The 12,057-nt window shown below is 46.4% G+C and overlaps 1 protein-coding gene across 6 annotated transcripts in view; it reads right to left on the minus strand.

Moving 5' to 3' along the window:
• FAM117A (family with sequence similarity 117 member A) overlaps positions 1–12,057 on the minus strand; it is a 32,205-nt gene that overhangs the window by 11,511 nt on the left and 8,637 nt on the right. The window contains exons 1-2 of one of the 6 annotated variants that reach the window (XM_040617591.1): positions 9,324–9,427; positions 1,031–1,159 (exon numbers count right to left, since the gene is read on the minus strand). The exons of 3 other annotated variants lie outside the window; for them this stretch is intronic. Coding sequence is in view for 1 of the 3 variants with exons in the window: in XM_040617585.1 (XP_040473519.1) it covers positions 9,324–9,429 (106 nt within the window). In the remaining 2 variants the exon portion in view is untranslated. Of the gene's footprint in view, positions 1–1,030; positions 1,160–9,323; positions 9,455–12,057 lie in introns of those variants that run through there. 2 more of the 6 variants (XM_040617587.1, XM_040617585.1) reach the window with 2 other exon arrangements.

Consider the following 12,057-nt stretch of genomic DNA (forward strand, 5'->3'; position numbering starts at 1 on the left):
GCCTGTCTTAAGGTGATGAAGCATAAAGTAACAGTCCATATTTAAATATAATCAGCTTTCATGTTAACTGTGCAACAAGGGGCTCTCTCAGGTTTTGTCATGCAGGGAAGCTTTCCCTGCATTTTTTAGTATCAAGGTCTGTCTAATGGTTTTGGATGCAGTTTTCAGTTTACTGGCTCAAGCAAGAGTTGTAGGCTTTCAAGACAGAATTTCTCAGGGAGAGTTTTAGCTGAGATGAAGCCTAAGAAACTCTGTCACTAAGTTATGCAAGTATCTTCCACCCCACTGTAACAGGAATTAATCCTAACTATTTAAGCTCTGTATCTGCTTCCCCCATCTAAATCTTGTAATGCTCTTTACAACACATCATCTTATTCAGATGATGCTCCTGATCTGAGGGGGCAGCAAGGTAACAGAAATGCCTACAATGAATTTCCCATGGGCATTTCAAGACACAGCAGGACCCTGTGACACAGAACCACCTCTTTCAGACAAAATATACACACCAAACCAGGCTGCTGGATATGTACCAGTGTCCCCAGCTGCACCCCAGCTCTGCTTCCTTGATCTTTAACATCATCCTAGACAATCTAGCTGCGAGATCTCTATACAAACCAATTTTATGCACAACAGTTACTCGGACACAGTTCAGGTAGCACAAGCAGAAGGGACACAGAGCAGGAGGTAAGGCTGGTACACAGCAAGAAATCCAGTGTCTATCCTTCTGTTCTTCTTGTTTTAAAATGTAACCGGACAAGAGACATGTACAGGACTTCCAGAGGATGTTAAGAACAGTGATCTATAAGCAGTCAGGGAACTGCACTTCATCTGACCTCACTCTGCAAGATAGCATTTGATCAGGCAACTTACCTCCTCTGAGGACCAAAACTACTTTAACTGGACATTTCCAGTGCAGTGACAAACAGCAGAAGCGTTAGTGAAATAAAGATCAAAACTAAAGCTTCAACATCATAACCATTTAAATCTCATTTCATTTTCTCTGCAGTTTCATCATGTTGAATCAAGTTACCTGACAGGTTGTTGCAAATAGGTCAAAAATTTCTCAGCAGCAAGCAAACTTCAGAAATATATCCTCAGTTTTTATTTAATTGATTTTTTTCCAGGTGGACCAGGTAAAGGAAACCACATGTCCTGACTGCTGCATTAAAGAAATGAGACAGAATCAGTGATTTTGGAACAGTCCCAATCTTTAACATAGCAAAGACTAAAAACCCTTACGGGGAAAGAACTGCCTTTTCCCAGCATTGTGCCTTTACTGCACTCTCTCTTCATTCAGAAGAAACGTGAAGATTTAAGAAACCACGTTTGCAACCATTGCAGTCAGCCTGGGTACTTCCTCATGTGCTGCTTCTGCATAACGTCTTCTCCAGGAGTGCTTTATCTACCCCACAATCTGAAAGCAATGCAGGATTATGCAAGGAATAAATTCTTTTGCTCTTCGAATCCCAGAAAGCCTAAAAGAAGGTGAACAGGCAGTTTTACTTGTTTGTTGTGAAATTTGAAATCCTGTGCTTCATACACTACAGAAATCTGCAAACGTGCCAGAAAATAGAAACATTTTACAGGAATTCGCGGCACGGTCAGAGCTAGCTACCAAGACAGGAATGAAGGCAAAAATCAAAGAGCTGGAGAGGGGCTGGGATGAAAGTTCACAGAAACTGAAGACAAAAAGAATCTCTTCCCCACAAAGACAGCTACGGACAGACCTTTTAAAGTGGAAGAGACGAGGGGAAGATCTCAAGCTTTAACCAAAGACAGAGTAGGAAATCCAGAGAAGCCTGCCAGAACGTGCTTACTCAAGGTACCAAAAGACAAGCAAGGCACCTCCACAGAAACCTCACAAAAAATGAAGCCAAGCAGGGATGCACAGAAGATCTCCAGTACAAGACAGGCAGCGGCAGGATGACCACAAGCAGCCTCTGAAGGCTGGACACACTCTGCATACCATGAAAAGAAAAATCTCACTTTATCCCAAAAGCAAGAAAGGAAAGTTATGTGCAGTAGCAATGTGATGGGGAAGAAGAATACAACAGAAAAAGAAGAAAACCAAACACAATTTGTATGTATGGGTAGAAAAAAAAAAGAACAATGTGAACGCTAAGGGGCTTCAGAGGAGAAGGACCCTGGAATTTATGGGCAGATTAAGAGATAATGATACACACAACCCTCAGCTGCTCCTGAGGAGTTAACACGTCCACAGCAGTAATTTCTGGACCAACTCTTTTCACCTCAAGTCTCTGCAAAGGAAGTATTCTATATATCTCTTCCCCACCCCCTGCCCCTCCCCCCCCAATATTTTAAAATTATAATCTTTTTGCTTTTAGAGAAGATTTATAACTGAAGGGAAATTCACACCCACGCCAGGATGGGATTTCATATCTCTTTGCTCATTTCAGTATACATTAATGCAGAAACGCAAAACCCTCAGAGCACTGAAATCCATTGCACCTTCCGCTGCGAGGCAGAAGCTGTGGTTAAACCACACTGCCCCTCATGACTCTTGCTCAAACTGTACACACAGCCCAAGACACCCAAAAAAGTACCTGCTGTTCCCAAAGCACAGCCCTCTAAGAAACCCACGAGAATCTTTGCTTCAGTGCTTGACCCGCACAGAAAAGAGCAACCCACCGAGCTGGGTGCATCAGAAAACAAAAAACCCAGGGGCAAAGAGGATCCCACACCAGGCTGGGGAGCTGGATTCCCATCTGATACAACCCAGCAATGACTTGCCCTGCAGGCTTCACTGAACCGGCCTCCGGGGCTTCACAACTGGCCCGGGAGCACAAGGGAAGAAATTCCAAGCTTTGTAAATCACTCCCCTGGTTACAAGCTGCGTTAAGAGAGTACAGCTGGAGAGAGCTGCCCAAAGGACACAGCATCTGCAGATATCATTGAAGGAAATTAATAGGGGACACTAGCAGTTCAACCTGTCTTTTTTTTTTTTTTTTTTGACACAGACACTGTTAAACAGCGAGTCCCTCCAACACAGCTCAAGGCCTGAGGCTGAACGAACACCCAGCTGATGGAGAAGAGCGGAACTCTTCATCTTTAACTTAATTTTTACAAAGTTTGTTTTGCAAATGATAAAACAATCTGAAAAATTTCAACATCCTCAAAGTCTTTGGTTGAAATGCACATTTTACTAAATCTAGCCAGATGCAAGGAACTACTTTGGTGGGATCTTCAAGCAAGCCCATCTCGCTGGGAGTGCCTCTGGACCGGCTTTACACTCTTGAAATTTAAGTAAGAGCTACAAGAAGACAGATAGGCAGGCAGCCTCATAAAGAGTGGTTTAGGAGCAAGCAAAAACTTGTTCAAACGTTAGTCCTTTAGGACTTGTTCACTCTGATCCTGGAGAATACAGATGACTAAGGAGCTACCTGAATGATCCGTGTCATCCATATCAGAAGAGTGAAACCCATGCAATGAAGACAGAGCTGTGGGTTTGGGCTTTTAACCTTTTTTGTTAACTATTTAAATCAATTCCTGATAAGCATCTAGAAATCAAGATCACTGCAAGGGGCAGGGCCCTCAATCCAAGGATGAGAAACCTTTGATTCTCAAGCCCTTGGAAATCTTCCAGTAGAGACAAAATAAAGTAAAATGAAAACAAAGTAAGACATCCTTGACATTTCTACTGTTATAGACAAGGTAGAAAACAAGGGAAAAGAAGGTTTCCTGTCCTTTGTATGCATGACAACATAAATCACATCAACACATTATAACAAGCCCTCCTCCCTACTCACAGTCATCTCTATGGCTAGCTGCAGTTAAGCCACCTGCCTAGAGGGCCCAACATGAAGCTACCGAAGCAACTTTTCAGCAAGGAAAAAAGAAAAGTAAATCCCATCTGATACACCTTCCAATGACCCTCCCATGCCTTTTCTAACTGGGAAGCAGGACACCAAAGCCAGTATTAGCTCAGCATCACAGCTAGCCTAAACAGCATAAGCACAACAGCATTACACATACAGCTGTTGTACACAGTAGCCTCAGGCTCAAGCATGCCAGGAACTGTATGAACTCTAATTCCTGTTCCTGAACGGATGGCACACAAGCTGTAAGAAACTGAGGCACTGGGAAGAGAAGCAGCTTGCCCAGAGTCATGCAGCAGGTTCCAGACAAGCATGGTAACAATTACCTCCCATTATTTTCAAAGGATAGGCTAACCACACAACTTTCTTTGAAATTTTCCTCATTTCCTGTACAGTCAACCCTGCATTATCAGGTGGTTTGAATGGCAGCACAAGCTTAATTTTTAATGCAAAAAGGCCTGATTAATATAAACACCAAGAGGGAATGTTATGGGTCTTTCCTGGAGATCTTTCTTACAACTGTGTATCCCACCAAATCAGCATTGTCATCTTAAAACTGCAGGAGCAGTGAAGGAAGTGCCAAGATCAGCTCAGTGTAGTCAATGCTGCCATTTATGCAGCATTTCAACATCCGAGTTTTTGCATAAAGAGAACTCATTGCACTTTGGTGCTCGACATTATTTCTCTCACAGGGTCAGGCCAAGTACTTGTTTTTTCTTTTGCACCATGCAGTCTGACAGTAAAAATGATTACCACACCTGGAACAGAACCACTTCTCTGCACAAATAGGTATCCAGGTTCCTCCAGTTCTCTACTCACCCAACAAATGTTGAAAACTTTGCTACAGCCCATGCAATTGTGCTAGATAAGCCCCAGCTGAAAGAAAGGTTCACAAATAAAAATCCATCCAGGGTAAATGACCTGAGAGCTTCCTAGTTCCTCTGGAGCATTCTGCTTTAGAAGGGACAGATCAAACTGACTGCATAGTCCTATCCCTTCCCCCTGCAAATTTGGTTTTAAATGTCATCTCCAGCATTTTAAAGCAGAGAAAAACTTGTTTCACCCACTGAATGTCAACACCAGTCAAGATTAGTTATAGATGTGTCCTTTGTTTCCCCTTTCCCACACCCGTATCCAGAGGCTAACAAACTGGGAGCAGCAAGTTTAGACTGAAAGTATGATCTGTATCAGCTAAGGACTGCAATACCATGAATGGGCTCCAATTACTGTGCAAGAAACTTGTTCTACATTAAACAAAGCCACCTGCAATACTTCACCTCCAAACCTGAGCCATGTATTGTATTCAGCTGTGTTCTGCACAAAGACTGATTTGATTCCATAGGACAGAGGCAGGATTCTTCCTGGCTAGTGCTGCAGCAGGACATCTTCAAGATTTCCCCATCCCTCAACCAGTCCCTACACAGAGTACTTTTCCCCCTTACCTGTGCTTAACCCTTTAATTCCATGAGCCTGCTTACCAACAGCAAAACTCCAGAGACAAAGGCAGAATTACTTAATAGCGATGAATCCCAAAATCTGGAAATGCAAAGCCTGCCAAAGCAGCTATTTGCACAGTCCAGCAGCACAATTTTCCTGTGACAGTACTCTACATTCCTGCTTGAAGAGTCAATACCAACTGAGCTGCTACTTCTGAGATACTGCTTCTCTAAGATGAGCTCCTTCACTTTTGAGTTGGGTGCAGGATATAAACATTATGAATCTGTGTCCTTTGTTCACTTGCTTAAGCACCCCCTGGAAAACTACAGGTGTTAAACAGCATGAAAGAAAACTCAAGAGCAGACACCACAAACATCTGGACACTGTTTCAGCAAGGAAAGCCTTTATACCCCATCCCCCAGGACACAACACTCCATCAGATACCAACTGCTAAAGTGAACACAGTGAGGCCTGAAGCACTTAAGATATTCAGCTAAAAAGACTGAGGAGGGGAGGAGACCCCCACACTCCTTACATGATGTCTGTAGCAAAGGGAGGAAGCAGAGGATGATACTGGTAACAGCTCTGCTGCATCACTCCCATGGAGGCAGCAATCCCACAGCACTTTCAAGTGGTAAACAGACATTTTTATTCCTAAAGAAACGCTTTCATTTCACTAAACATACACTCAGTATTGCCAATGAATAGTGTCCCACTCATCTGCCTCTGTAATATGCACCAGGCACGGGTTTAATTCAGACACCAAATGAAGATATTTGGCAGTCCACTCAGTCTCTCTAGCAGGATCCACAGAGCAAAAACAACTGGACATCTCAAAAACAGGCAAGTTCAGCAGGCAAGCAACAAAATCCCATCTAGATGAGTCAGCTCAGCCAACAGTAACTTCCTGAAAAGCTAAAAGGCACCACATAATTCTGGGGTTGTAGGGGTGGTGGTGGGAAAACTTGTGAATTTATTGAAATCTGGTGAAGAGAGGCTATGATTAAAGCTTTGGTTTCACAGAGAGTTCATGGGAAATACATGAAATGCAAGACAGAGGCCTTGTCAAAGCCATTCATGAAACCTCCAAATCAAGCATTTAGGTCTACAGGTGAGGACTTGCATCTCTGCACCTCACTGCTGATCCTCTTACACCACACTGTCACTGGTACACAGGTACACCCTTTCACCTCCCAAGAAATCTACTCCAACACCATTCAGAAAAGCAGTTGGTAAGGTAACTCCTGGATCAGCTATCCATCCCATCTTATCCCTATGCATTTACATAAGGAATGCACTGAAGGAGTCTGCTTGACTAGCAATGTGTGACATGATTTTGCTTTTCCACTATATTCCATCTTCTCCCACTCTGTGCATGAACCAGTTTAGACGACTACAACTTCTTACCCGCTCACATTCACGAAATTCTATGTTCACCAATGGGTCCGCAAATTAAAATTTGGGCTGCAATTTAAATAATCCTTTTTTTTTCACTAGTGTCATACTGGGGGGGGGGGGGGGAAGGGAGAAGACAAAGACTTCTCAGTGTCTTGCTTAAGAAAATTAACTGGGGTTACTGGGCAGTGCATTCACAAGTGTGAAGGCACAGGTCTCAGGAAGGCTGGATGCAAACGTTGAAACTCTCCCACCAGCACATGGTTCTGTGTGGGCTTTGGAGGAAACAACTGAGGCCACAAACAGCACAAGCATTGCCGTTAACAGATTTAAACTTCAAAGTCTCTACAGAGCTCACTCCACCCCAGACAACACATAACCTTGCCAGTATCACAGCACCTGCAGAGCTCTGACTAACCCCAGTAGCCGCCTCTGAGCCACCTAAGCTGGCAGAAATAGATGCAACAAGGATGGGTCCAGCCTGCGCCTGAAGAGGATCACACACGAATACACTACCTGCTTCACCACCAAAAGCCACATCACTGAAGAGATAAGCAATTTAAAAAAAACAACACACTGACCCCAGTGACACAGATCAGATCCATCACTACAACTCCCAACATCCTGGATTTCTAAATAGCAAGTCAAGTCCTTTTAAAATATTCTTAGACCTCCTTCCTGGCATCCCACAGCTCTAGCTCTTCCTTTTAACAGAAGCCCTTTGAAAGACTCAGCAGCTGCTCCTCATCTCAATGGGATCCTCTATTATCTGAGCAGCTGCAGGATCAGACCCCCAGATCACACCTCTTCTACCAGCAAGAACCACAGAGATCTGCAGCAGCTAACCACCATGCAGCTCGAGTGATTCAGTAAGTCTGCAGAGTCAAATGAGGAAGATTTGACAAAGCAGCAGATTTCCACGCTGAGCCCCAAAAAGGTAGGAGCAAAAGTGTTAGATTATGAATCACCAGGGTATCAGCTTTTGGTTAAACCCTGCCAGTTTACTGCTACAGCTCCCACACATGCAGGCAGCAAACTGAAGCATACAAAGAGCAAGGAGGCAGAAAGCAATGAAAATTTCAGACTTCCAAAACTGTGTAGATGAAATGACTATGATCAAGAGGAAAAACTCAAGCTCCTAAAGCTGGTACAGTGAGCTACAGAGCCAGGAAGAAATGAAGGCCAGCAACCCTGGTTCATGTCAATGGAGCTCCAGCCGTTTTGCCCTCAGAAAGCTACATGGTATTCACCACACTTTGGAGCAGGTACAGTACAGAGCCCTAATACAACTAAGGGATCACAGGCAGCCTAGCTCTCCCTTCTTTCAGATTTGCTTTATTTTCTTATTAACAGCTGAAGCTACTGAGTAATTGCCCTATTAACAGCGACTTCACCTCAATTTCAGCATACCACTGAGAGGGAAGGCAAGACTAGCACTCCAAAGAATTTATTCCATTAACTTGTTTCACGTGTAAATTAAGCAAAAAAGCTTTTTAATAGCTTCTCTGATCAATACCAACCCTGAGAGTGGCAGGAATGACCGTTAAGTCTCAAGCAGTGAAATGCAGGAGACTTCAGGAAAGGACACTGATTCTCACTATAGGATGGGCTGCAGCACTGTCCTCTGCAAAGCCGATTAAATCGCTCCTGTATTAACCAAGAGACCAGCGCTTTGAACAGATGCCACGAGGATCAGCTGGCCCAAAGCTTGACAAATATTTCTCTCTGTTCCAGAAGTCCGTTTAACTCAAACCTAACCCAAAAAGGTGTTTCACTGCTATTTTAACGCTTCTTGAGATAGTGAACGGCCAAGAGCCCAACATTCAAAAGCAGTCCCGTGAACAGCCAAAAGTAATACGTACATAAAGAAAAGCCAAAGACAGTTACTAGGTCTCCAAAAAGTTATATTTAAATAAGCATTCCTGAAGCGGTCAGAAAAATCTCAGTGGTGCAATTAGGGACAAATTGCCATCAGCACAAATCAAATTATTACTTCTTTATCAAGCCAGATCAGATGCATAAAATACAGGACTCGAGTTTTTTGTGAAACCACCTCCGAACAGGCAGATCCCTGCCCCGGCAGCCCGCAAGCAGCGGCACGTCCTGCCTGCACCGACGCTGGGGCCGGGGTCAGAGCTGCCCCTCCGTGTGCGACCGCAGCCCGCGGGAGCGCCCGAGCCACCTCGGCTGTTCGGGGACGCGGCCCGCCACTCCCCTTCGCTCACTGTCTCTTCTGCCTTGTGTCGCGCCCCACCCCCCGCCCGCCCCGGTTTCTTTTCCCCTGTCCGCGGTTCGCTCATTTTTTTCACTTCCACCCACGCAGCACCGATCAGGAGCTTCCCCAGCACACGGGGGCATTCACCAATGCCGGACGGGAGGTGCTGGCGCGCACAGCCCCGGAACCCCCCGCTGCAAGGGCCGAGCACGGCTCCGTCTCAGCTGCCGGGGCGCGGGGCACAGAGGCGCTCCCCCGCGGGGGCGCGCTGCAGAGCGGTTCGCACAGGGACTAGCCGCTGCGTGCGCCCGGGAGGTGCCGCTGAGAACCGGCGGAGCGGCTCTCGGTACCGCTTCAGAGCCCCACCCCGGGCCGGGGACACTAGGCTTCCTCGCCGCCCCGCCTGCGCACGGGAGGTGCCCGCTTCCACCCACCGTTACCTGCCCGGCCCCCGTCTCCGCGGCGCTGCTGGAGCTGGAAGGGGACGGTGGCGCGGAGCGGCTGGAGCCCCCCCACTCCGCCGCGGCAGTAGGGCGCACCAGCCATCCCACCCGCCCGCCCGCAGCACTGATGCCAGTCTGCCGCCAGCAACGCTTATCAACGCTGCGGGGGCGGCGCCGGCGGGCGGAAGCCAGCGATCACTGGCTGTCCGTAGCCAACCGACCCGCCCCCTCCAACCAAAGCCAATGAGCGCTCCCTGCAAGCTCCTCCCATGCACGCGCTGTAACAGCAGCCAATCAGAAATGCAGTCACCCTTAATAGGCGTCAACCCTCCCGCCAGAGCCAATCAAACAGGGAAGAGATACTCACGCCCTGCCCTCTCTCCCTGCAAAAGGCGGCGGCAGGACCAATCGGAACAGGGGATATCGGTGTAAAGCCCGCCCTACCACGGAGGAGCCAATCCTAAGCCTCTTCCAACGCCCCGCCCCTTCCCCGCGAAGGCTAATCAGAACGTTCGCCCTCTGCCTCTGGCGGGTCACGTGGGCGGGCCTGGTTTCTCTTTCACCTTGGGAGGGAGGCGCGGTCCCGGGCCACTGCAGGCCCCAGGGCGGTGGCGGGCCGGTTCGCCCCGCGGCGGGGGCTACGCTGCGTGCAGCGGCGAAGGAGAAATGCAGGAAGAAGCAGAAAGCTTAAACATAGTCAAGATCATAGTGCAGGCTTCTAGCACTAAGCTCCCGGCCCCCCACCCACGGCCCTCCTGCTGCTCCAAGGGAGCGGAGGCTTTCATCAGCTGGATGGGGTTTCCCCCCTGCCATTTTCCTGAGCTCTGCGCTGAGCACAGTGAACATCGCAGCGGGCGTTTGCCTTTCAACTAAAAAAACCTGCTGTGGAAAATTCTAATACAAGTTTTACTGCGGGGTGAACTTCCAATTGTGTGTACCCCTCTGCCATCTGAAATTCAAGCGATCTCACTGCAACCCCACTCTGGCTGAATTAAGAGAGTTTTTTCTTTTTTAAAAAAAAAAGCAGCTGGAAAAAGACAAATCAAAATGTTGAGGCTGGGGGTTCTTTTCTGTTCCTCAAGTATCATTTCTGGTCCTGTCTTCTATTTAAACCTTATAATTACATAGTGTTATCTGATTTCTTGACAAGGTATCACAACATGCTTTTTTCCCCTTGTTCTAGTTCCCTAAAACATGTTTTTAGTCTAACTAGTCCTCAAATCAAGGTCATTATGTTTCACCCTTTCCGTTCACCATACCTCTACTAAACCTACAAGCAGACTCTACCTGCTACGGGTCCAGGCCTACATTCTACCTCCAGATGGATGCAGTTATGTGGGTTTAGAGAAAGGAAGCATCTGTCCAAGTGGAAAAGGTAGGGCTGATCTAGCTAACCCAGGAGCCTGGGAAGCCATGGCACAGCTAGCTAAGAACAGGGGGGAAAGGCATGAGGTAGCAAAGTAGCCCAGGCTTCGTGCCAGCCTCTCTGGAGAGGAGAGGCTATGACTGCAGCAGACAGTTGGTCTCCCCAGTGGCTATCACAGCAAAGCAGCACTCCCCATCCTCTTCCTGTATCTCTCCACTCACAAGGACGGCTGTTTCTGTTTGCATGTAATCAGGCAACAGATGGTAAACTAGACAGTGCCATCTTCTTGCTTCTAGAAAAACCAGGGGGTGGGGTGGGTAAGAGGTGGCATATATTACAATACTGCAGTGACAGAACGTACCTCCTGATGGAAGCAAAGATGCAACAGAAACCACAGCTTTGGTTATTAGATCTTAGTAAAAAAACAAAATGCCACCCATCAAACTAATCATCCCTATCTCTTCTAGCAAGAAGTGCTGCACAATCTCTGATAAGGTCAGTCACACAGGGAGGCACAATGACCTCTGCTCAGGCCTGTCCTAAGGTAGGGGAACATTCCAGAACAGCAGCAGTGTTAGGGAGCATTTCTGAGAGTTAACAGCATTCCTCAGAAGACAGATCAAGTATTTCTCTCAATCTTACAACCTAAAATTAAGTTTGAAACTCAACAAACAAGTGGTGTTCTCCTAACAGTTCTTCCTATCCCAGCTCCTGCTGCAGCAACAAGGTAAAACTATACCTAGCTGATCTTTGAAACCTCACTGCCTACTCTGTATACAGACATTTCTTCAAGTCAAAGACACTCTTCCTAAAAATATTTCTTTCCCAAGGTCCGTAGTAACTATTAGCAAAGAAATAGAAAATCAAATGTATAGGAACAGAGAGGGAACTACCAACGTGCAGCTGTTCAGAAGAATATAAAATTGCAATGAAAAATAGTTCTAAATGCTACATAGAGGAGTTTTGAACATATTCTTCTTCCACTGACAGACTGGTAGCTCGACTTTTCTAGCAACCCTTCAGTCAGTCCTTCCAACCTAGAAATTCAAATTCACCTTTCAGTTTCTCTGCCACAGTGTCTTTTTAAGGCACTGCAATTTGAACCCAACACGCACAGCTGGACAAATTAAAAATGCTCACTCCTCTGTGCTGTTCTGTTTTAGCATAAACGAGGTCACACAGCTGTGCCTTTGATAGTTCTCACCGTATCTCATGCTACAAATACAGCAAGGAATACTGAATTAAAAAAACCAAACAAGCCACAAAGTGGTTTGGCACAACTAGGCTAAGTGCCACTCTATCTCAAGCCCAAGTTTTGTTTTCACCAAAGGCTTCGCTCAAGGCTTAAAAAATACCCACATTTTG

Source organism: Falco naumanni, chromosome 18 (assembly GCF_017639655.2).
Source record: "Falco naumanni isolate bFalNau1 chromosome 18, bFalNau1.pat, whole genome shotgun sequence".
NCBI classification, from domain to species: Eukaryota; Metazoa; Chordata; class Aves; order Falconiformes; family Falconidae; genus Falco; species Falco naumanni.